The sequence below is a fragment of the Hemitrygon akajei genome, chromosome 22 (genome assembly GCF_048418815.1).
Source record: "Hemitrygon akajei chromosome 22, sHemAka1.3, whole genome shotgun sequence".
NCBI classification, from domain to species: domain Eukaryota; kingdom Metazoa; phylum Chordata; class Chondrichthyes; order Myliobatiformes; family Dasyatidae; genus Hemitrygon; species Hemitrygon akajei.
In genome coordinates, this window is record NC_133145.1 from 2,079,839 (window position 1) to 2,106,592 (window position 26,754).

The window sequence follows — 26,754 nt, forward strand, 5'->3', positions numbered from 1 at the left end:
CATCCTTCAGAACCCGAGGGTGCATTCCATCAGGTCCAGGAGATTTATCCACCCTCAGACCATTAAGCTTCCTGAGCACCTTCTCAGTCGTAATTTTCACTGCACATACTTCACTTCCCTGACACTCTTGAATGTCTGGTATACCGCAGATGTATTGCACTGTGAAGACTGAAGCAAAATATGCATTCAATTCCTCTGCCATTTCTGCGTCTCTCAAAACAATATCTCCAGCGTCATTCTCTATTGGTCCTATATCTACCCTCAACTCTTTTACCCTAAATATACTTAAAAGAGCTCTTACTATCATCTTTGATACTAGTCACCAGCTTCCTTTCACAATTCATCTTTTCCTTCCTAAAGACCTTCTTAATTTCCTTCTGCAAGTTTTTAAATGCTTCCCAATCCTCTATCTTCTCACTAGCTCTGGCTTCATTGTATGTCCTCTCTCTTGATTTTACTTTGGCTCTGACTTCACTTGTCAGCCAGGGTAGTGTCCTTCTTCCATTCAAAAATTTCTTCTTATTTGGAATATATTTGTCTTGCACTTCCCTCATTTTTTTGCAGAAACTCCAGCCATTTCTGCTCTGCTGACCTTCCTGCTATTGTCCCTTTCCAGTTAACCTTGGTCAGTTCCCCTCTCATGCCAACACGACATCACAACAGTTCTTAAAGAATATATTTCTGGATCATCCAGTGAGGCCATATGGATAGAATTTTTAAAAATATGGTTAGAATGTAAGAATCTTATATTGCTTAATGGTGGGGTTCCATGGCATTAAAAAAAGGTTGGGAACCTCTTTCCTACAGTTTCTTTAACAGTCAGCAGGAATAAGTTTTAACTGGTCCAGAAGGTGAGATCACATGAAACCCCTGGAAAACAAACCTGCTGGACATAATGCAACACACACAAAATGCTGGTGGAATGCAGCAGGCCAGGCAGCATCTATAAGAAGAAGCACTGTCGACGTTTCGGGCAGAGACCCTTCGTCAGGACTACCTGAAAGGAAAGATAGTAAGAGATTTAAAAGCAGGAGGGGGAAATATGAAATGATAGAAGACAGGAGGGGTTGGGGTGAAGCTGAGAGCTGGAAAGGTGATTGGCAAAAGGGATACAGAGCTGGAGAAGGGAAAGGATCATGGGACGGGAGGCCTTGGGAGAAAGAAAGGGGGAGGGGAGCACCAGAGGGAGATGGAGAACAGGCAGTGATGGGCAGAGAGAGAGAGAAAAAAAGAGGAGGAAAAAACTAAAAACATCAGGGATGGGGTAAGCAGGGGAGGAGGGGCATTAACGGAAGTTAGAGAAGTCAATGTTCATGCCATCAGGTTGGAGGCTACCCAGCTGGTATATAAGGTGTTGTTCCTCCAACCTGAGTTTGGATTCATTTTGACAGTAGAGGAGGCCATGGATAGACATATCAGAATGGGAATGGGACATGGAATTAAAATGTGTGGCCACTGGGAGATCCTGCTTTCTCTGGCAGACTGAGCATAGGTGTTCAGCGAAACGGTCTCCCAGTCTGTGTCGGGTCTCATCGATATATAAAAGGCCACACCGGGAGCACCGGACGCAGTATACCACACCAGCTGACTCACAGGTGAAGTGTCGCCTCACCTGGAAGGACTGTCTGGGGCCCTGAATGGTGGTGAGGGAGGAAGTGTAAGGGCAGGTGTAGCACTTGTTCCGTTTACAAGGATAAGTGCCAGGAGGGAGATTGGTGGGAAGGGATGGGGGGGACGAGTGGACAAGGGAGTCACGTAGGGAGCAATCCCTGCGGAAAGCAGAAAGAGGGGGGGAGGGAAAGATATGCTTGGTAGGGGGATCCCTTTGGAGGTAGCGGAAGTTACGGAGAATAATACGTTGGACCGGAGGCTGGTGGGGTGGTAGGTGAGGACAGGAGGAACCCTATCCCGAGTGGGGTGGTGGGTGGATGGGGTGAGGACAGATGTGCGGGAAATGGGAGAGATGCGTTTGAGAACAGAGTTGATGGTGGAAGAAGCCCCTTTGTTTAAAAAAGGAAGACATCTCCTTCGTCCTGGAATGAAAAGCCTCATCCTGAGAGCAGATGCGGCGGAGACGGAGGAATTGCGAGAAGGGAATAGCATTTTTGCAAGAGACAGGGTGGGAAGAGGAATAGTCCGGGTAGCTGTGAGAGTCCGCAGGCTTATAGTAGATATGCCGTCTCCAGAGATGGAGACAGAAAGATCAAGAAAGGGGAGGGAGGGGTCGGAAATGGACCAGGTAAATTTGAGGGCAGGGTGAAAGTTGGATGCTAAGTTAATGAAGTCAACGAGCTCAGCCTGCATGCACAAGGCAGCGCCAATGCAGTCGTCGATGTAGCGAAGGAAAAGAGGTGGATGGATACCCATATAGGCTTGGAACATGGACTGTTCCACAAAGCCAACAAAAAGGCAGGCATAGCTGGGACCCTACTTTCAAATCTCTTACTATCTTTCCTTTCAGTTAGTCCTGACAAAGCGTCTCGGCCCGAAACGTTGACAGTGCTTCTTCCTATAGATGCTGCCTGGCCTGCTGTGTTCCACCAGCATTTTGTGTGTGTTGCTTGAATTTCCAGCATCTGCAGATTTCCTCCTGTCTGTTGGACATAATATTGGCTTGATGGGAAAAGGCACAGGCTATTAGTGGGGAGGGGGCTGCTTTTCATAATGGAGGCCTGTGACCATTGGCATGTCATAGGAATTGATGCTGACTCATTTGCTATTTGTTATCTGTATTCATGACTTGGATGAGAACGTAGTTGGCGTGATTTGTAATTCTATGCATGACATTGGACAGTGAAGGAAGTTGTCTGTTACAAAAGGATCTAGATCATCTAGAGGCATATAAAATCATGACAGGCACACATAGGGTCAATGTCTTTTTCCCATGGTTTGGGAATCCAGAACTAGGGGAGAGGTTTAAGGTGAGAGTTGGAGAGATTGAATAAGAACTTGAGAGACAACTTTTCCACCCAATATGGAATGAGCTGCCAGTGGAAGTGGTTAAGCCAAGTACATTAAGAACATTTACATGATACTTGAATAGGTACATGGATAGGGAAGAGTCACAGGAATGTGGGCTAAGCATGAGTAATGTGATGAGTGTAGGGAATTCTGCTTGGCATGGATCAGTTGGGTCAAAGGGCCTGTTTCTGTGTTGTACGACATTACAACTGGGAGAATGGACAAAGGAATGACAGTTGGAGGTTAACTTAAGGAAGTGGAAATAATGGATTTTAGGAAGAAAAACCAGGACAGGAATGACAAATACAGTGCCCTGGGGAATGCTGTAGAACAGAGATATCTTGGGGTACAAGTACAAAGATCCATGAAAACAGGCATACAAAGTAGTGAAGAGAGTTTATGGTATGCTTCTCTTCATTGAACTGGGTGCTGCATACCAGAGTTGGAATATCATGATGCTGCACCTGGAATGTTCTGTGTAGTTCTAATCATCTAGCAATAAGGAGGAGGTAGCTGGGCAGGATGCAATGAAAAGTCACAAGAATTGCCAGGACTGGAAGGCCACAAGACCATAGATCCAGGAGCAGAATTAGGCCTTTTGGCCCATCGAGTCTACTCCACCATTTCATCATGGCTGATCCAATTTTCCTCTCAGACCCAACCTCCTGCCTTCTTCCCAAATCCTTTCATGCTTTGACCAATCAAGAATCTAACAACCTTTGCCTTAAATATACTGTACAGAAAGACCTGGCCTCCACAGCTGCCTGTGGTGAAAAATTCCACAGATTCATCACCCTCTGGCTAAAGAAATTCCTCCTCATCTCTGTTCTAAAACGACTCCTCTCTATTCTCTATAGGAAACATCCTCTCCACATCCACCCTATCAAGGCCTTTCACTATTCAATGTGTTTCAGTGAAGTCACCACTCAATCTTCCAGTGAATACAAGCCCAGAGCCAGCAAAAACTTTTCATATGACAAACCATTCAATCCTGGAATCATTTTTGTGAACCTCCTTTGAACCCTCTCCACTTTCAGCCCATCTTTTCTAAGATAAGGGGCCCCAAACTGCTCATAATACTCCAAGTGAGGCATGACCAGTGATTTATAAAGTCTCAACATTACATCCTTGCTTTTATATTCTAGTGTTCTTGAAATAAATGCTAACATAGCATTTGCCTTCCTCACCAGACTCAACCTGCAAATGAACCTTTAGCAAATCCTGCACAAGGACTCCCAATCTCCTTTGTGCCTCAATTTTTTTGTACTTTCTCTCCATAGTCAACCCTTACATTTCTTCTACCAAAGTGCATGACCATACATTTCCTGACACTATACTCCATCTGCCATTTCTTTGCCCATTCTCCTAATCTAAGTCCTTCAGTAGCCTCTCTACTTCCTCAATATTACCTGCCCCTCTACCTATCTTCATATTGTCTGCAAACTTTGGAACAAAACTATCAATTCCTTCATCTAAATCATTGACATTGTAAAAATAATCAGTCCCAACACAGACCCCTGTGGAACACCATCAGTCACTGGCAGGTACCCAAAAAAGGCTCCTTTTATTCCCAATCTTTGCCTCTTGCCAATCAGCCACCGCTTTATCCATACTAGAATCTTTCCTGTAATACTATGAGCACATAGCTTATGTGAGGCACATTGTCAAAAGCCTTCTGAAAATCCAACATCAACCGATTCTCCCTTGTCTATCCTGCTTGCTATTTCTTCAAGGAATTCCAACAGATTTGTCAGGCAAGATTTCCCCTTGAGGAAACCAAATAGACTATGGCCTATTTTATCACATGTCTCTAAGTACCCTGAGACCACGTCCTTAATAATCAACTCCAACATCTTCCCAACCACCAAAGGCAGACAAACTGGCCGATAGTTTCCTTTTTTCTGCCTCTTTCCCTTCTTGAAGAGTACAGTCACACTTACAATTTTCCTGTCTCCAGGGACCATTCCAGAAACTAGAAAAAAACACCCAATAGAGTCATTGCTCCTTTCCTATTTCTGACTTACACTCACACTGTCTCAGTAGACCATCCCTCTACAACTTTCTCCCTTTCTGCAGCCATGACACTATCCTTAATTAGCAATACCACGCCCCACCTCTTTTGCTTCCCTCTCTGTTCTTTTTAAAACATCTAAAGCAGCTTGACACTCAGTGGCTATTCCTGCCCCTGAGACATCCAAGTCTCTGTAATGCCACAACGTCATAGTTCCACGTTTTGATTCACTCACTAAGATCATAGGTGCCTACAGAATTGCCTATCTGTCCCCCTAACCATAGAGTCCCCTATTACCACCACCATCCTCTTCCATTCCCTACCCTTCTGAGCCACAGGACTAGACACAGTGCCACTGTTGCTTTCCCCCAGGAAGATCGTTCCCCCTCCCCCCACCAACAGCACTCAAAATGGAGTACTTATTGTTAAAGGGGAAAGCCACAGGGGTGCTCTCCACTACCTGTCGCCCTCCCTTCCCTCTCCTGACGGTCACCCACTTATCTGTCTCCTGCGGCTGGAGTGACTACCAGCCTGTAGCTCCTGTCTATCACCTCCTCACTCTTCCTAACGAGCCGAAGGTCATCAAGCTGCACTCCATTTCTCTAACTCGGTCTCTAAGGAACTGCAGCTCAATGCACTTGGCGCAGGCGTGGCTATCAGGGAGGCTGCAAGTCTCCTGGACATCCCACATCTGACACCCAGAACAGAAAACTGGCCTTGCACTCATACCCACTATTCTTGTTAGAGAGGGAAAAAAAGGTAACCTACCTCGCCTAGGTCTGTCCTTGCCGAAGCCTTACTCCTTTGACTTACAAGTACTCCGATGACTGCTCCACTTTTTCAGCATCTTTGTGTGATGACGAGCTACTGTATTATATGTCCCCTCTTTGGCTTTTATGTTGGCTTTGACTTCTGTTAGCCATGGTTGTATCATCTTTCCTTTAGAATACTTATTGCTCTTTGGGCTGTGTGTATCTGTGCCTTCCAAATTACTTCCAGAAATTCCAGCCATTGCTGCTTTGCCATCAACCCTGCCATTGTTCTTTTCCGATCAATTCTGTTCCCGCTCCTCCTTCATGCCTCTGTAATTCTCTTTTCTCAATTGTAATACTATACATCTGACTTTTGCTTCTCCTCAAATTTCAGGGTGAAATTGATCACTGGTCCCTAAGGTAAAGGAATCCTTAAGCTCTCTTAACAATTTTGGTTCATTGCACAACACCCAATCCGGAATAGATGGTCCACCAGTGGGCTCAACCACAAACTGCTCTAAAAAGCTATCTCGTAGCACTCCTGAAATTCTGCCTCCTGGCATCCTGCACCAACCAGATCTTCCCAATCTGCATGCATGTTGAAGTCGCCCATGACTATTGTAACATTGCCCTTTTGGCATGCATTTTGTCTCCCATTGTAATTTGCAGGCCTGAGTTATAAGGAGAGATTGAATTAGCTTGGACTTCTCTTTTTAGTGTTCAGCATGAGGGGTTGTCTTATAGAGTGGTGTAGCCCCTCACTGGGCTCGAATCCAAACATGGCTCAATACGTCTGCTAACAGCCACATAACTCAGCAGTGAGGAGGCCACCTTTCACAAACAATATACGTCTAGGGTTGGTATGATTTGGGGTATAACCAAACATGGATTAAAGAAACCTCAATATGAGCAAATACTGTGTAAGTACTGCTTATACACAATTAGTGGGCAGCATGTACAGCATAAAATTATAAAGAAAGTATATTTACTAATTTCAGCTTTATCAATTATTAAGAGAAAGAAAAAATTAAATAAAGTGGCCAATTACCATAAGATCAAGACACAGGAGCAGAATTAGGCCATTCAGCCCATCTGAGTCTGCTCCACCATTCCATCTTGGCTGATCCCGGATCCCACTCAACTCCATACACCTGCCTTCATGCCAATCCTTTGATACCCTAACCAATCAGCAAAATAGCAACTTCCACCTTAAATATACACACAGATTTGGCCTCCACTGTAGTCCATGACAGAGCATTCCACAGACTCACTATTCTGTGGCTCAAAACATTCCTCCTTACCTCTGTTCTATGAGGCTGCCCCTCAATTTTGAGGTTGTGCCCTCAAGTTCTAGATACCCAAGTATAGCAAACATTCTCGCCACATCCATGCTATTTAGTCCTTTCAATATTGGTAGATCTCAATGAGATTCAACACCCCCCCCCCCCCCCGCATTCTTCTAAATTCCAGTGAGTACAGACCCAAAGATGCCAAACACTCTTCATATGTTAACCCCTACATTCCCGGAATCATCCTCGTGAACCTGCTCTCCAAAGACAACAAACATATCCTTTCTGAGTTATGGGGCCCAAAACTGTTGACAATACTCCAAGTAAGGTCTTACTAGTGTCTTACAGAGCCTTAGCATTAATCTCGCTTTTATATTCTATTCCCCTTGAAATAAATGCCAACATTGCATTTGCCACCTTTATCACAGACTCAACTTGTAAATTAATCTTGTATGAGGACTCCGAAGTTCTTCTGCACGGTTACAGTTAAACCAGTCTAAATGTGTACAAAATGTTAGAGCTCATATCTTCCAAAGCCGGGTACAACTGTTACTCACGGCACCGAACCCACAGTCTGTGTGAAAGGACCAGCTAATGTCTGAACTTCCCTTGAAGTCCACCTCCAACAAACTGGCTCTTTCTCAGGAGGCCCCTCCTTGGAGCCATTCATCTGCATAAAGCACTTCTTGCAATGGCAACTCATTGCTTTTGCATTATGTTCCCTCTAAGCTGTGCGCGTGTGCATGCGAACACACGTTTTTCAACGCACAAAGGAAATTAATGTGTGCACAAAAGGTTAGTTACCTAAAATAATGTAGTAATTAATAATTATACTTATTGAAATTAATCTTTTAGTCGGTTTTTCAAATACCACAATGCACGCCACTAATTTACCTCACCTCACCTTTCCTGTTCTGGTTTGTATAGCTGCATCATGGTGGCAGCCATCTTTGGCGGACAGTGTTCATAATGTAAAGTTTACAAAGATGAGGTACAAGAATGGTCAGCTTTTGACTTCTCCGCAATTGCAGATTGTGACTTCATATTTGGCGATGAACAAGTTAATGCCTTATGTCTAAAATATCATGATTTTCTAGCTTAAAATACTGTAATAGTTAGACAGTTTAATGATTTCAAATTTTCCGTGCAAGAAAAAATTAAATCCAAACTGATTTCAAACTTTGCTCAAATGGTGGCATTTGTACTTCAAAACGAACAGTTTTGCGTCCTTGCACAGTTGATGGGCATTGGGGGAACCTTTCTTGCGTCTAGTGCGGACTGTGAGCGAAGTTCTAGCCTGATGAATCAACTCAAAAACAAGCTGAGAAACCGTTTGGGTGAATGTCATTTGGATATGTTAATAAGAATCAGAAGCTATCAATTGGATGGAAGTTCTATTAGTCTAGATAGAGTTTACACAGAATGGGTAAATGCCAAAGACAGGAGAGAGAAAAAATAACTGAGTGACTTAAATATGTATGTTATTTTGTTGTTATTCTGTGCAGTTTTATGTCAAATATTTTGTAAACCTATATAAACTGTGCCATGTGTGCATTCAGTGCGCATGCACTGTTGTCACAGGAAAAAAATTTGCACAACGTAAGATCTTTTGCGCACACTGACTACTAAAAATTAGAGGGAACATTGCTTTTGCACAAACTGCTAAATTGAAATACCTATATTATAGCAGTAGAAATCCTAAGCAGAGCATTATGGTTGTATAATATTATAGAGGGCACAGACAACGTGAATGCTAAGTCTTTTCGCAGGGTAGGGGAGCCTATAACTAGAGGTCATCAGTTTAAGGCAAGAGGGGAAAGGTTTTAAACAGATGTGAGGGGAACAGTTTCACAGACTGATGGTCATTTACAATGATCTTCCAGTGTTAGAAGCAGGTACAATTACACATTTAAAAGACATTTGGGGAGATACATACATAGAAGGGAAAGGTTCAGAGGGATGTGGCCTAAACACAGGCAAACAAGACTAGCTCAGGAAGGCACCCTGGTTGGCATGGGCGAGTTGGGCTGAAGGGTCTGTTTCAGGCTGTGGAACTCTATGACTATGGAATGCATAACAGGATTCCAGTGAGTTGATGATGTGGATGTGAAAGGTTCTCGCTAAGTTTATACTTGTGATTTTTACAGATTCCAGCTTTTTACAGTGAACACGAGTGATACAGTCAAGCTTCAGGATATGCTGGAAAAAGAGGCTGTTAGATTTGAAGCGATCAGTTGAAACAGAACCAACTGAGCTGGGTACCAAACCTCCTGGATTTCTGAGCAGCTGGATAGCAGATTGTTGGAGCTTGAACCTACTTCCACGTTCTTAAGTATTTTAAATTATTACACTGGGATCTGAACCCACTTTCTTGGTATAACTGGCTCAGAAATGGAATAGCTATACTATCACACCTGCAACAGTGCATTATCAAAGTAAATTTATTATTCATTGCACATATGTTAACATATGCTACTTTGACCAATGTTCCAGACATTAACACGTTTCACATTTGCACCCTGTGAACAGTGTGAGTATTCCACTTGACAAAGGAGCCAAACACTTTTTACCTGAAGCCTTATGAAGTCTTGTGGTTTGAAATCATTTGGTGAGCAGCCGCACCAGTCCACAATGTGCTTGTACTGACACTTACAGCCCAGCTTTCGGTTCCAATTGGTGACGCGCAGGTTGTTATCCACTAGTGTCTCACACATGTGGCTGTTTTCCAACACGGTGTGAAAGAAAGACTGTAAAAGAGAAATGGGGGGAAAAAGCACTGAGAGAACAATGATCTGCATATATGGTGAACTCCAGGATTAATGTGCTGGGTCCGAAACAGTGTAAGTGTGCACGTGACTTACAGCAACTTACCTCAGAAGACTTGCACACTGTAGGCTGTGCAAACAATGGAGAAGATCATTTTCCAATGCTGGGCAGAAGAACGGTTTTGTATTTCCTGAATAGTATGGCTGAAAACCTGTGTTGTGTGGTAGTGGCAGGTTAAAAACATGTTATATTGATGAGGTGAAAGAGGCAAGATGGAAGTAAAACTGCACATTTAGTGTTGGCCTTTTATTTGTATTTTAATTTTTTTTCTTTAATTGGGTTCTTTCAGGTTTCTTGCTTTGTGACTGTGAGCAAGTAAATCTCAAGGATGTATAATTTATACTTTATTTGATAATATATGAACCCTGAATCTTAGTGGCTGAATGTAAAGTTCAGTGGGTGAATTAGTGACTGAGGGACTATTTGCAAAGGCCGGTGTTCTGTATTGAGTGTTGGACGTGGGATGTCTGGGAGACTCCCAACCTCCTGGACGGCCACATCTGCACCTGGTGTGTCGAGCTGCAGTTCCTTGGGGACCGGGTTAGGGAACTGGAGCTGCAGCTCGATGACCTTCGTCTGGTCAGGGAGAGTGAGGAGGTGATAAAGAGGAGCTATAGACAAGTAGTCTCAGGAGACAGATAGGCGGGTAACAGTCACGAGAGGGAAGGGCAAGAGTCAGATACTAGAGAGTACCCCTGTGGCTGTTCTCCTTAAGTCAAGTCAAGTCAATTCACTTTTATTGTCATTTCAACCATAACTGCTGGTACAGTACATAGTAAAAATGAGACAATGTTTTTCAGGACCATGGTGTTACATGACACAGTACAAAAACGAGACTAAACTACGTAAAAAAACAGAGAAAGCTACACTAGACTACAGACCTACACAGAACTGCGTAAAGTGCACAAAAACAGTGCAGGCAATAAACAGGACAATTGGGCAAGGTGTCTGGGTATTGAGGGGTCTGATAGCTTGGGGGATGAAACTGTTACATAGTCTGGTTGTGAGAGCCCAAATGCTTCAGAACCTTTTCCTAGATGGCAGGAGGAAGAAGAGATTGTATGAGGGGTGCATGGGGTCTTTCATAATGCTGTTTCCTTTGCGGATGCAGCGTGTAGTGTAAATATCCGTGATGGCGGGAAGAGAGACCCCCATGATCTTCTCAGCTGACCTCACTATCCGCTGCAGGGTCTTGCGATCCGAGATGGTGCAATTTCTGAACCAGGCAGTGATGCAGCTGCTCAGGATGCTCTCAATACAACCCCTGTAGAACGTGATGAGGATGGGGGGTGGGAAATGGACTTTCCTCAGCCTTCACAGAAAGTAGAGACGCTGCTGGGCTTTCTTCACTATGGAGCTGGTGTTGAGGGACCAGGTGAGATTCTCCGCCAGGTGAACATCAAGAAATTTGATGCTCTTTACGATCTCTACTGAGGAGCCGTCGATGTTCAGTGGGGAGTGGTCGCTCCATGCCCTCCTGAAGTCAACAACCATCTCTTTTGTTTTGTTCACATTAAGAGACAGGTTGTTGGCTCTGCACCAGTCCGTTAGCCGCTGCACCTCCTCTCTGTAAGCTGACTCGTCATTCTTGCTGATGAGACCCACCACGGTCGTATCGTCGGCGAACTTGATAATGTGGTTCGAGCTGTGTGTTGCAGCACAGTTGTGGGTCAGCAGAGTGAACAGCAGTGGACTGAGCACGCAGCCCTGAGGGGGCCCCTGTGCTCAGTGTGATGGTGTTGGAGATGCTGCTCCCGATCCAGACTGACTGAGGTCTCCCAGTCAGGAAGTCTAGGATCCAGTTGCAGAGGGAGGTGTTCAGGCCCAGTAGGCTCAGCTTTCCAATCAGTTTCTGAGGGATGATTGTGTTGAATGCTGAAATGAAGTCTATGAACAGCATCCGAACATATGTGTCTTTTTTGTCCAGGTGGGTTAGGGCCAGGTGGAGGGTGGTGGCAATGGCGTCATCTGTTGAGCGGTTGGGATGGTACACAAACTGCAGGGGGTCGGTCCAGTGAGGGGGGGCAGCAGGGTCTTGATATGCCTCATGACGAGCCTCTCGAAACACTTCATGATGATGGATGTAAGTGCAATGAGATGGTAGTCATTTAGGCAGGACACTGAAGACTTCTTCGGCACAGGGACAATGGTGGCAGCCTTGAAGCACATTGGAACTGTGGCGCTGCTCAGGGAGATGTTAAAGATGTCAGTGAGAACATCTGCTAGCTGGTCTGCACATCCTCTGAGCACTCTACCAGGGATGTTGTCTGGTCCAGCAGCCTTCTGTGGTTTGACCCTGCACAGGGTTCTTCTCACATCGGCCATGGTGAGACACAACAACTGGTCATTTGTAGGAGGGGTGGACTTCCGCGCTGCCACGTCATTTTCCGCCTCAAAACGGGCGTAGAAGTTATTCAACGCATCTGGGAGGGAGGCATCACCTGCACAGTCAGGTGATGTTGTCCTGTAATTGGTGATGTCCTGGATGCCCTTCCACATGCGCCGCATGTCGCCGCTGTCCTGGAAGTGGCTGTGGATTAGCTGGGCGTGTGAATGCTTTGCCCCTCTGATAGCTTGGGACAGTTTGGCCCTTGCTGTTGTTAGGGCTGCTTTGTTGCCTGCTCTGAAGGCAGAGTTGCGGGTCTCACCACCACTGTCATCCATGGCTTCTGGTTAGCGCGTACAGTGATGGTCTTGGACTGAGTAACATCATCAATGCACTTGCTGATGTAGCTGGTCACTGATGCTGTGTACTCCTCTAAGCTGGTAGAGTAGCCATCGGTTGCAGCCTCCCTGAATATGTGCCAGTCAGTGTGCTCAAAGCAGTCTTGAAGAGCAGAGATGGCTCCTGCTAGCCAGGTTTCACCTGCTTCTGGAGCACCTGACGAGCGGTCTGTATGCTGGGATTAGCATAACAGAGATGTGGTCTGAATAACCGAGTACTCCAGGTAACAATAAATACTCCTGTTTGAGTACTGTTGGGGTGAGAGAAGAGCAACCTTCCTGAGGGAAGCAACAGTGGCTGTGCCTCTGACACAGAGTCTGGCCCTGTGGCTCTGTAGGGCAGGGAAAGGCAGTAGTGATAGGGGACTCTATAGTTAGGGGGTTCAGACAGGTGATTCTGTGGACACAGGAAAGAAACGCGGACTGTAGTTTGCCTTGCAGGTGTCAGGGTCCGGGATGTTTCTCACGCGTCCACGATATCCTTAAGTGGGAAAGTGAACAGCCAGAAGTCGTGGTACACATTGCTACCAATGACATGGGTAGGAAAAGGGAAGAGGTTCTGAAAACAGACTACAGAGAGTTAGGAAAGAAGCTGAGAAGCGTTATCTCAAAGGCAGTAATCTCGGGGTTACTGCCTGTGCCACATGATAGTGAGTATAGGAATAGAGTGAGGTGGAGGATAAATGTGTGGCTGAGGGATTGGAGCAGAAGGCAAGTATTCAGATTTCTGGATCATTGGGACCTCTTTTGGGGCAGCTGTGACCTGTACAAAAAGGACGGGTTGCACTTGAATCCGAGGAGACCAATATCCTGGCGGGGAGGATTGCAAAGGCCATTAAGGAGAGTTCAAACTAGAATTGCTGGGGGTGGGAACCAAACTGAAGAAATGGAGGAAGGGGTGGTTGGCTCACAAATAGAGGAAGCTTGTAGACAGTGTGAGAGATAGAATAGGCAGGTGATAGAGAAGGGATGCGCTCAGACTAATGGTTTGAGATATGTCTATTTTAATGCAAGGAATATCATGAACAAAATGGATGAGCTTAGTGTGTGGATCAGTACTTGGAGCTATGATCTTGTGGCCATTACAGAGACTTGGATGGCTCAGGGGCAGGAATGGCTACTTAAGAGCGCCAGACTTTAGATTTTTCAGAAAGGACAGGGACGGAGGCAAAAGAGGAGGGGGGTGTGGCACTGTTGATCAGAGATCGTGTCACGGCTGCAGAAAAGGACTTAAGATATTGGTTGAAAGTCTGAGTCATACAATATAAAAACAGGAGGTCACAGAAATGCTGGATTCAGTGCAGTACTGAAAATAGTGAAATGCTTGCAAACCATGTTGTTAGGGATAAAGAGTTGGTTGTGAGATTTGAAAGTGTAGGGTTTATTTGGATCAAAGTAAAATAGCTTCTTTGTAAAGCCATAAAGTCAATTAGCTCAGAAGTGGATCCTTTAAGCAACATGTCCACGCTGGCCTTTTGTCCATTTACACTAATCCTTTACATTTACACTAATTTTAGAACCATGCCTTTTGTGCCTTACTTATCCAAGTATCTGTTTAAATGTCTCTTAAATGTAGTGATAGTACTTGATTCAACCACGTCCTCTGGCAACACATTCCAGCTATGAAGTGTTCTCTGTGTATTTAAAAAACACTTATTGCTCAAATCCCCTTTAAAATTCCTGCCTCTGACCTTAAACCTGGACTTTCCTGATCTTGATACCCCTACCATGGGAATACTATTTTGATTAGCTAACGATTATTGCCTCTTACAATTTAATACACCTTTAACAAGCCGCTCCACAATCTTTCTCCTCAGTGGGGTGGAAGTTAACCAAATGTACCCGGAATACAATGCTTCTTGGAAATGAACATTATAGCAAACAAAAATAGGATTGGCAAAGAAGTAAGGATAATCAGTACAATACACGCCACATTACAGTTGACATGGGCATTGGAAGATCATGGACTAGGAGGATATAGCTTGGAATGTATCCCAGCAGCAAAAGGAGAAGATTTATTTTTCATAATGGCTTTTTGGGATAAGACTGCAGGTTAAGCATCACCTTGTGTTTTTGATTTTCATCCCTGCTTTTCAAATCTTTCCGTGACTTGCTGCTCAGCTCCATAAATTCACCAAAGCCTCCGGTTCTAGCATCTTGTCTGTCTCTAATTATAATCACTCCATTGTTATTAGAAATATCTGTACTTTTTCTGGCAATTTCAAAGTTATTTTGCTGACATCTTATCTACCCCAATCTAAGCTAGAATGTCAGATTACATGTTAAATAACATTAATGGAATGAGATAAAAGGATGCATGAACAATCAGCTGATACTATGTAATTTGAATTGAGGAATAAAAATCACTTTGAAACCAGAATAGGAATTGTCCACAAGGCTTTTTACAGTCAGAATGGTGCTTAGGGATAGATTAAAGGAGAAGATTGAGGACTTTAAACGGCCAAGTTAAAATTTCCATTCCTCACTTTCCTCCGTTCAGATCTCTTGATTCCATCTTTCTCTCTGCTAAAATACTCTAAAATATAATCGCTCAGAAGACAAAGATCCCCTGATTTCTATTGCTCCAGTTTCAAATGTGCACTTTTGAAATTTGAAGGCTATAGGAAAATAAGCAACGCAAACTCAGCTTTCAGGACAATGAAATAATCAATTGAATTGTTTATTTTCCTAAAGTTACTTCCAAATGTTTCCCTCTCCATGAACTACACAGTCAACAACATATCCTTTCCTACTGAGTGACAAAATAATTGTATTTTGTAGGAAAAGAACTGTCTCTTTATGTTCTGCCAAAACCCCACTGCCATTTACTCGTCTCTGCTTAACCTTGCATTAGCTGCCTGCCTCGGAAGATCATTAATGTCATCTATTCTTCCTTGATTCATTCCTCAATCCAAACTGCACATAAATACACTGTTTAGAGGCTTATTAGATTACACTTATCTGAACTAAACCATAGAAATATTATGGCTAACAGGTTGAATTTAGTTTCAGCTGAAGTAGAATCAGGATACAATGAACGGAAGATCTTTGAAAGTAGAGTTAGGGTTCTTGATTTTGACTATTATCAGTACCTCAGAAAGTGCTTCCTTGGAATCATAAGGTAACCGGAAAGTAGGTGTTCTCTGCACAGTTCTATAGTCTGTTAACTCCCAATGTTTGCTTACATGAAGATCAGGAACTTGGGTAAAGTTCCATCACCCAGGGAACTGTACACCAAGAAAAACTGGCATCTTTGGAAGGGAGGTCATCTTTTAAATGTCTGTTCACATGCAAAGCAAGTTATATGCTTATCCTGGTGCAAACACTTGCTTTCATACGAACAAAAATGCACATTTGAAGACAAAATGATATACGTGAAACAGTTCATAATGAATGAGGCTATTCAGGTAAATCAAGAAAAGCCAAGGTACCAGAAATAAAATGAGTTTGAGATTTAATACAAATATTCATAGTTATAAACAATTTTGATAATACAGTTACTTCCTCTAGTTATTGGAGGTCCTTTATTAAGAGCTAAATTTAATATCAGTTTAAAAGATGCTCAGAAAAAATAATCTAAGTTTGTCCAACCACTAATACTCTTGAATCCAGGCAACATCCTGGTAAAGCTTTCCTGCACTCCCTCCATATCCCTTCCTGCAACATAGTGACCAGAACTGCACAAAATATTCCAATGTGACTCAACCAAAGTTCTATACAGCTACCTGGCCTGGTTCCTCAAGCCTGATCTATCATTCAATATGATTATGAATGTTTATCCAGACTTCATGTACCAGTTTCATGATGCCCTCAGTTCCCTGATCTGTCAAGTATTTATCCTCCTCCTCCCCAAAAAAAGGCTTCCATGATTTGATGTTAATTGCCAGAGGCGTGCAAGGCTCCCCACCCCCATTCTAATGACTTTCTATAGGAGTACCATCAAAACTGCCCTGTCTGGCTTTATCATGGTGTGGTACGGAAGCTGCAAGGAATCAAACTGCGGTGACCCTAGAGATAGTAAAAACTGCCAGGAGGATCACCGGGGTCTCCCTCTCCCTTATGTAATGCTCTGGTTCATATTTTTTTACTGTTATGCTGTATGTACTTCATTTTGTGCACCTCTGTAAGAGCTGTTTTTTTCTGCTTTCAGCTTGTTTGGGTTATTGTTGAAGATAAGGGATGATGTGGAATGTGTGCCATCCGATTAGTGGGAGGTTTTTCTTGCTGAGGGTCAATAAGGTTGTTCTTGGGTTTTTGTTCAAGAGAAGTTGGAGAGAGAAGACCTTGGGAAGAACCAGTCGTAGTGTACAATCTGGTGGGTGACTCGTTTGTATGCTGTAGTTTTTGGTTTAATATATTCTCTGAACTTATTCATTAGCCACAAATATTGCTTCTTTCTTATTGAATCTCCTTCTATTTGGAATAAATTTCTTTTGAGTATTATTAGATTGAAATTAATTTATTTATCACATGTACATTGAAACGTACAGTAAAAAAACATCATTTGTGTTACTACCAATGCAACTTAAGGATATGCTGGGAGCAGCCCCTAGTACGGGTAAATTATGTGAAAGTTGCTTAAATATCTGCTACTTCAGATCTACTGACCATTATCCTATTTTACTGGTCCACTGTATATAAAGACTCCTTTACAGCTTTATAATTACCCTTATTTAAGATGAGAACACTGATTCTTGATGAGAATCTCACCTTTAGAGTACTAAGAATTCTAACACAGAGTCTAAAGAACCAGGGACTAAATGTTTTCTTATATGTACAAACAGAAAGGAATGGAAAAATTTAAATTTAAATCTGAACTAATTAAAGCAACTTTGAGGATATGGGATTCTCTGATAAAACTACTCCAAAGTGATTAAATCCACATTATCTGTCAAGGTGGCTAAAGAATACTGGTGAGAAATGGGAAAGAGAGTTTGATGGAGAAATTAAGGGAGGTTTACACTGTATCTAAGCAATTTCATAACTGCCCTATGACACAAAACATTTTGCTCTCCACCGATGCTGCCCCACCAGCTGAGTACTTCCAGTATTGTTTTTAATTGTCTCTGCCTGCGCTGGTAAGAGATTCCACCCACCCTACTCTATTGTCTCTATCAGCATGGCTCTGAAGGTGATTTAGTCTGTATCCAACTTTGCTCTATATTCCCCGGGAAATTTTGGGTCAGACACTGCTGTCTGAAGTGGGAAGAGTGCCATTCTCAAACACAAAACAGTCCTGATTTTGATGACACTGAAAAAAAACACACTTGAAAGTCAGTCAGTTCTCACCTCAGCTGGAAGCAGAGTGTACCCGTAGAACTGTTTCAGTTGAATGACCAGCTCATCCTGCGAGTACACCACATAATCAACAAACTTGTGAGTCAGAGCAAACCAGTCGGAACCACCATCCACTACAATGCCCTCAGGTATCTGCCTGTCTCCAAGGCGCCACATATGACTGTCACATTCATGGAAGAGTCTGTCCAAACCCTGTTTCTTGATGAACCTGTAAACAGAGTATAAGAGTAAGGAAATCATATTACAGCTATATAAGCTATGGTTAGACTACACTTCAAGTAGGATTATGTGCCCTTCTGGTTGCCCATTACAGGAAGCTGTTGAGGCTTAGGAGAGGTTGCAGAAGAGGTTCACCAGGATGCTGCCTGGATGCGAGGGTATGTGCTATAAGGCAGGTTGACAAACTTGGGTTATTTGCTCTGGAGCATCAAAGTCTGAGGGGGGAACTAATAGAGGTTTATAAAATTATGATAGGTATAGCTAGGGTAGACAGAACTGTTCCCTCTAAGCTGAGTGGGTGCGCAACTGTGCAGTAACTGAATATTCTTGCGTACGCAGCCTTTGTTGCCGTGCAACTACAGTTTTCTTTTATATAATAATGTTAATAAAATTGCGAAATACCCTGTAATTATGTATTAATGTACATAAACCATAAATTTTACAAATTATGTACCACATTTACTTCGAAACATTTTAGGGCTTCAACATATTTACACTGTGAGTGTTTCAAGTTACAACACTGTTACAAATTGTGAGAATAAACACAGAATGGAAGTTGGTAGCTCATTGTTGATAAACTGCTGCACACTGAACGCTGACGCTGTCTAGTCAAAACATTTTACTTTTGCCATTGTGCCTGTTAGTTGTTTTGACTGCCTGACATCATTTACTCATGTCAGCTATGGTTTGTGTATGATGTGAAAAATTCTGTATCCTGACTCTTTTGGCAAATAACTTTGCAAAAAATTCAGAATCAGGTTTAATATCACTGGTTTACGTCGTAAAATGTTATGTGGCAGCAGTACATTGCAATATATAATAATAAAAAATGTATATCATAGTAGAATATATATATTAATAAAATAAAGTTAAATTAATTAAATTAAATAAGCAGTGAGTTAAATTAGTGATTAATTGTAATGTACTAAGAATTTTTAAATTTAAAAAATTGTTAAAACAAAGTAGGAGAGTCTAGGACCAGAAAACACAGCCTCAGAAAAGAGGGGCGTCCTTTTAGAACAGGGATGAGGAGATGAGAATTTCTTCGACCAAGAGTAGTGAATCTGTGGAATTCGTTGTCACAGGCAGCTGTGGAGGCCAAGTCTTTATGTACTAAAGGCAGAGGCTGATAGATTCTTGAACGGACAGGGTATGAAGGGATATGGGGGGAAGGCAAGATATTGGGGCTGAGAGGAAAAATGAATCAGCCATTATGAAATGGCGAAGCAGACTCGATAGGCTAAATGGCCTAATTCTGCTCCTATACCTCATAGTTTTATGGTCTAAAAATTAATTTCTATAAAATTGTTTGCATGACTAGTTATTTTATTAAAATATGTTTACTTACCTTGTTAAATTTTTCTAAAAATAATAGTATTCCCAAATGATAGTAATTATTATTTTTGGTATTCTAAGGATGTTGAAAGGAAAAGGAGAAGAAGAATTCAAAGCTTTGAAGAACAAAATTTAAAGTAGGTTGGCTTTTGCAACTTGTAAATACTGAACTACTGTCTTCACATCAAAACCAAAATATCAAAATTGGTTTTACATATCAAGATACTGGTGATATTGTGCGGAAGTGCAAGTCTGGGGCAAGTTCAGTATGGAAAAAAATGAGATGAATGGAAGTTAGATTAATTAAAATGACAATTTAACTAGAGAATTCATATAGGATTGCAGTTGCAGTTATCAATCAATGCAACCACAAGAAATGTGGAATTTTGCACATTAACTGAAACTTCAAAAGAGCGTGAAGCAGGAGTGAAACAAGATGTGTGAAAGAAGTATAAATCTGATATGGTCAAAGTGGTAACTGATAACATTATCTTAGTAAAAATTAATCTTCTGTGCATTCCACGTAAAAAATAATCATGCACATGGCTAAGAATGTAAATACACCAGAGAGTTAATGCAGTAAGAACTATGCATTTGAATTTCTTGAGTGCATTAACTTTGTGCTTCAGAAACAAATAAAGGAAGAATTGCGGAAATCTGCTTTCCATACGTTAATTGCTGATGAAAGTACAGACATTCTGTACAGAAAATGTTAATTTTGTATTTTAAGTTTCAGCCAGAAATTAAACTTCCTATAAGACTGTGTTTGTAAGTATTTTCAAACTAACTACATGTGACAGTATCACTAGTGTTGAAGCAATTAAAAAAATATGAAGAACAAAAGGTCAGACAAGGCAAATATTATGCTTGGAAAGAATAATGGTGTGGAAGCAATTCTTCAAAAAGAAATAAGGCACCTGTCAAAACAACATTACATTTTACACAGAGAATACCTGGGTTTAGATCAGTGATTCCCAAAAGGAGTGGTTACATGTCCTAAGGGAGTATTAGAGGAAATAGAAGTTGTTGAGGGAGTGTGGCAAGCAGCACCCTAACTTGAGTCACGAGACCTGACTGACCATTAGTAGAGCAGGCACTTCCAAAAACCAGGATGAGGTACTCAACACAGGAAGTGCCATAGCCCTGCAAGTGGTGAGCACTATTCATCACAATATGTCTGAAACTCAGCAATCTCTCCCGACCTCACCAAACAATTCAGCATTCAACACCATAATTCCCTCCAGGCACAACAGGAAGCTCAGCTTGGCCTTCACACTGCCTTGTGTAGCTGGATGTTGGACTTCCTGTCAGATTGCTGGCAGGTGGTAAGAGTGGACTCCCTCACCTCTGCCTCCCAACAAAGGTGTCCCTTAGGGCTGTGTCCTAAGCCCCCCCCCCCCCCCCTTACTCTCTGTATATCCATGACTGTATCACCACCAACTGCTCCAATTGGCTATTTAGATTTGCTGACAATATTACCCTAATTGGCCTAATCTCAAATAAAAACGAGGCAGCCTACACAGAAGAAGTGTGTCAAGAAAACAACCTCTCCCTGAATGTCGTAAAAACAAAAGAGCTGGTTGGGGACTACAGGAGGAATGGAGACAGGCTCACACCTATTGACATCAATGGATCTGGGGTTGAGAGGGTGTACAGCTTTAAGTTCCTCGGCATAAACATCACCGAGGATCTCACGTGCCTTTCACCTCATACGGTTGAAGAAGTTTGGTATGGGCCCCCAATTCCTAAGAACTTTCTACAGGGGCACAATTAAGAGCATCCTGACTGGCTGCATCACTGCCTGGAATGGGAACTGTACTTCCCTCAATCACAGGACTCTGCTGCAGAGAGTGGTGCAGAGACCCCAGCGCATCTGTAGTTGTGAACTTCCCCCTATTCGGGACATTTACAAAGACAGGTGTGTAAAAAGGGCCCGAAGGATCACTGGAGACCTGAGTCAACTCAACCACAAACTGTTCCAGCTGCTACTATCCGGGAAACAGTACTGCAGCATGAAAGCCAAGACCAACAGGCTCCAGGACAGCTTCTTCCACCAGACCATCAGTCTGATCAATTCATGCTAACACAATTGTACTTCCATGTTATACTGACTGTTCTGTTGCACATATTATTTATTATAAATCACTATAAATTGCACATTGCACATTTAGATGGAGATGTAACATGAAGATTTTTACTCCTCATGTAAATGAAGGATGTAAGTAACTAAATGAAATCCATTCAACCACACATATATTTATTGAGGATGCATAAATTCGCAACCAGGGTGCCCACCAGTTTTTTTATTTTAATTTAGCCCCGTTAATGATGGATAAGTACGTATAGCATGCTCTCTATGAGTCTGAAGGCGGTGAAGCCTTGAATTCTATTCCTGCTAAGAAACAGAAAGTGCATCAATACAATGTTACATACCTGAAGTATGGTTTTATTCTGTTCCTGTTGGATCAGTGATGCCCCATGTGACTTTCTTGTAATAATGTACTGTCTAATAAAGCCATGAAACCATCAAGATTGCAAGAACAGTTCCGTAAAAGACACCTTGAAAAAGCTTCTTATGGTATTACTCAGTTCCAGAAGATGAAAGAAGCATTTGAAAAGTGTTGCACTCTTGAGTCATTTGCTAAGAAAGCTAAAAATAACCTTGATATTGATCACTGCTTCTTACAACATTTCCAAGATGATAGCCAAGTGTGGAAAATCTTGTGCAATTGGTGAAAAATTAATAATAGCTGCTGTATCAGAAGTACTCACCACTATTTTTAAAACGGTACCGGTATTTTAAAATCAATTCCTCTGAGAAAAACTCTGTAGCTAATGGCATATGTACAGTTTATTGAAAATGGAAATGTTTATGAAGAAATTATTTTTTGTAAAAAGTTAAAAACAAATTTCAACAGAGAATCAGTCTATGCCGAGCTCAAAATGTATATTGAGGATAAAAATATTCCGATTAGGAACATAAGCACGAGGAAATCTGCAGATGCTGGAAATTCAAGCAACACACACAAAATGCAGGTGGAACACAGCAGGCCAGGCAGCATCTATAGGAAGAAGCACTGCCGATGTTTCAGGCCGAGACCCTTCGTCAGGACTTCGTCTGATTAGGAACAGGATTGCTTGTGCAACAGATGGAGTACCATATATGACAGGTCGCCATGCTGCTTTAGTGGTATTTATGAAAAAATAAATTCCAAGTCTGTTAGCAATCTATTGTGTAATTCATTGTCAACATCTCACAGCCAAAAACCTCAGCTAGTGACTTACTTCAAGCATGACTCTTGTAATATCTACTACCAACAAAATTAAAGCTCATCCATTAAACGGCAGAATATTTTGCCAGTTATACCAAGATAATGATGAAGAGTTTGAATGTTTGCTTCTTCACACTGAAGTGTGTTGGCTGTCAAAAGGCTGCTGCTTAAAATGTTTCTCTGATCTTTTTGACACTGGTTGAATGTTTACTCAAAGTTGACAAGAGCTTGGGAGACAAGATTGAACTTCTACATGGAGATGTAGCATACCTAGCTGATCTGTATGATGAAATGAACATTCTAAACATGAAACTGCAGGATGAGAATTTCAATTTAATCTAGGCAATAAGTGCAGTTACACTTTTATCGGAAAATTGGAAATATATTAGCAAAACATTGGGAGAAGATTGTTCTCACAGTTTCCCTACATGGAAAGTATGGCACTGTCTTTCACAGAAGGTGAATGCAAGAGTACTGCAGTCACTGAAGAAGGATTTTCAGTATCGATTTAACAATTTGAACATTCTGGAAATTCCAAACTGGGTAATTAACCCATTTCTTTGCAAGGTGGAAGAACAGGAAGAGAGCTTGTAAGAAGAAATTATCAAAATTCAGAATGAAGAAGAAGCAAAAATGCTTTTCAAAAATGTCCGCTTTTGTGGTATGTGGCTACGCAGTCATACAAAGTTTCCTGGTCTTTGGAGAAGAGCTAAGCTGTTCTTCATTGCATTTTCATCCTCCTACCTTGTTGAAAAAGACTTCAGTGCAGTGAATCACACAGACAAACAGAAATCGCTTGGACATTGTTACATGTGAGGACTTAAGGCTTTTACTGTCACAACTTGAACCAGATATTTCAACTCCTGCTGAAACCATCAAGCTCAAGGATCACATTGATATCAAAGTTGCTGTACAGCACACAGGTACTGTGTAAGCTAGGTTTAAAGACAAATTAAAATTAACAGCAGAATTATTTTTCTCATGTTAGCATACAGAATAGCAGACATGTTTTTACACTATGGGGTATCAGAAAGTATATTGTGCCTAAGAGGGGTGTTTGCAATTATGAAGGTGCTTTAAGGGGGTGTTGGGCTAAAAAAGGTTGGGAAGCACTGGCTTAGATGATGGATGGAAAAGATACCAATTATGCAGGTATCTCTGCTAGAATCTCTGCTACAAACAGGGTATACAATGTTCAGCATTTTATACTGGTTAAAAAAAAACTAGAAGAAATAGCTAGTCACAGACCACTAAACAAAGTAAGGGCTGTCAAAACATTTTGCTGTTACTAAATGAGGAATTACGAATCCAGTATTGCAAAGTGCAAGTTAATGAATGTAATAATCTAATCAGCAATTCCTACCGCAAGATTTTGACCAATCCACAATATTGAGTAACAGTAACTGTCCTTAACAATGTTGAAAAGATATGACATCACTTTGTAAATTCCTTCAGAAAAGCTGTTTGAATACAATTGAAGCATAAAAGCAAAAATTAACAAGTCACAGTATTTTGGTGATATCATTTATTGGAGTGACAAAGTAAAAGATTGCTTGCATTTGGGGCAGCATGGTAGTGTAGTGGTTAGCACAACTCTTTACAGTACCAGAAACACAGGTTCAATTTCCATACCTGCCTGTAAGTTGTTTAAACATTCTCCCCATAACTGCGTGGGTGGCCTCCAAGTGCTCCAGTTTCCTCCCACAGTCCAAAGATGTACCAGTTGATAAGTTAATTGGTCATTGTAAATTATGATCAGGCTAGGATTAAATCAAAGGTTTGCTGGGCAGTTTGGCTCAAATGACCGGAAGAGACTATTCCACGCTGTACCTAAATAATAATAATAAATTATTCAATTCATTCAACATGTGTGTAATCACTTGAATAATAGATTTCCAGATGACAAGTGAAAAGAATGGCAAGCTATTGACCTTGTTGCTATTGGAAATGCAACCAGTTTTGAATTTGGAAAACAGAATGGTATATGAATGACAAAAGAACACTCAGCTACTCTTACAAACTATGATTAAACTGTTGCCTCAAAAATACTGCACCATTACCATGCTTTCAAGTTTTTTGTGTCTGAGAAAGTTAAGATTGGTTCAATTAAGACATTCACTGATACATTGAACTATGTGCTTAGAAGCAAAGAATTTGAAGAACTGTCAATTCTTGTTGACATTGTTGTAACATTTCAAGCTTCTAGTTCTGACTGCGAAAGTGGACGCAGTATTATGAATTTAATTTAATGTAAATCCAGAAAAGACGAGAAGTGGAACATTTGGATGATCGAGAATCAAGACGTATATTTCATCTGGATGCAAAATTAATCTGGACAGTGTTTATAGATGATGGATTTGTAAGAAAGACAAATGAGAAAGTTTATGAAATGTGAAAGATTTTCTTGTACTATATTTCAATATACCCTTCAATTAATAAATATAATAAAAAGTATGTTATTTTTCAATTTTCATCCTAAATATTCATAGTAAGCATATTAAAAAATATTTAAAGAACTGTGCAGTTTTCAGGCTGGGTAAAAAGTGTCCTGCTCAGAGCAATGGATGGTCCACATAGCTGTAAAAAAAAAATTAGAGGGAACGTTGGTAGATACTCAGAATCTTTATTCAAAGTAGGAATATCAAATACTAGAGGGCATAGTTTTAAGGTGAGAGGGATGAAGTTTAAAGATTTTTTTTGTTTTTATGGAGGGGTAGTGCCTGGAACAGGACGGTAGGGGTGGCAGCAGGAGCAGGTATGATAGTAGTGTTTAAGAGGCTGTTAGACTTGCAAGTATGAAGAAATGATATCTGGATCAGGTGTACGCCAAAGAGAATTAGTTTAACTCCGCATCATGTTCTACACAGACATTACAACCTGAAAGGCCTGTTCCTCTGCTGTACCATTCTCTGTAATAGGGAATTCACCTGAATTAATAAATAAAGAACTTGCATTTATGTTAAGCTTTTGGATGCTGTAGTCACAGGCTAAAGAAGCAGCCAAACCGAACACAAATTAAACCCCACAAATAAGGTAAATAATCCAAGAATTACAGCAATAATTCTCGATCTTTTTTAATGAACCAGAGGTGATTAGAGAGATGGAAGTGAAGGAACCCTTAGGAGGCAGTGATCACAACATGATTGAGTTCACTGTGAAATTTGAGAAAGAGAAGCCAAAATCCGATGTGTTGGTACTTCAGTGAAGTAAAGGAAATTACAGTGGCATAACTGGCCAAAGTTGACTGGAAAGGGACACTAGCGGGAAAGATGGCAGAGCAGCAGTGGCTGGAGTTTATGCGAGAAGTGAGGAAGGTGCAAGATAGATATATTCCAAAGAAGAAGAAATTTTCAAATGGAAAAAGGATTCAACAGTGGCTGACAAGAGAAGTCAAAGCCAAAGTAAAAGCAAAGCAGAGGGCATACAAGGAAGCAAAAATTAGTGGGAAGATGGAGGATTGGGAAGTTTTTAAAAGCTTACAAAAGGAAACTAAGAAGGTCATTAAGAGGGAAAAGATGAATTATGAAAGGAAGCTAGCAAATAATATCAAAGAGGATACTAAAAGCTTTTTCAAGTATATAAAGAGTAAAAGACAGGTGAGAGTAGATATAGGACCGATAAAAAATGATGCTGGAGATGCTGGGAGATAAGGAGATGGCGGAGGAACTGAACGAGTATTTTGCATCAGTCTTCACTGAGGAAGACATCAGCAATATACTGGAAATTCGAGGGTGTCAGGGAAGAGAAATATGCGTAGTCACAATTACGACAGAGAAAGTATTCAGGAAGCTGAATAGTCTAAGGGTAGATAAATCTCCTGGACCAGATGGAATGCACCCTCGTGTTCTGAAGGAAGTAGCAGTGGAGATTGCAGAGGCATTAGCTAGCAATGATCTTTCAAAAGTCGACAGATTCTGGCCTGGTTCCAGAGGACTGGAAGATTGCAAATGTCACTCCGCTATTTAAGAAGGGGGCAAGGAAGCAAAAAGGAAATTATAGACCTGTTAGCTTGACATCGATGGTTGGGAAGTTGTTGGAGTTGATTGTCAAGGATGAGGTTACAGAGT

General features: G+C 41.6%; 1 protein-coding gene across 1 annotated transcript in view; it reads right to left on the bottom strand.

The window, feature by feature from the left end:
• xylt2 (xylosyltransferase II) overlaps nucleotides 1-26,754 on the bottom strand; it is a 328,263-nt gene that overhangs the window by 32,296 nt on the left and 269,213 nt on the right. Inside the window, exons 6-7 of the mRNA XM_073026605.1 lie at nucleotides 17,853-18,069; nucleotides 9,584-9,760 (exon numbers count right to left, since the gene is read on the bottom strand). Of these exons, the coding sequence (XP_072882706.1) occupies nucleotides 9,584-9,760; nucleotides 17,853-18,069 (394 nt within the window). The remainder of the gene's footprint in view (nucleotides 1-9,583; nucleotides 9,761-17,852; nucleotides 18,070-26,754) is intronic.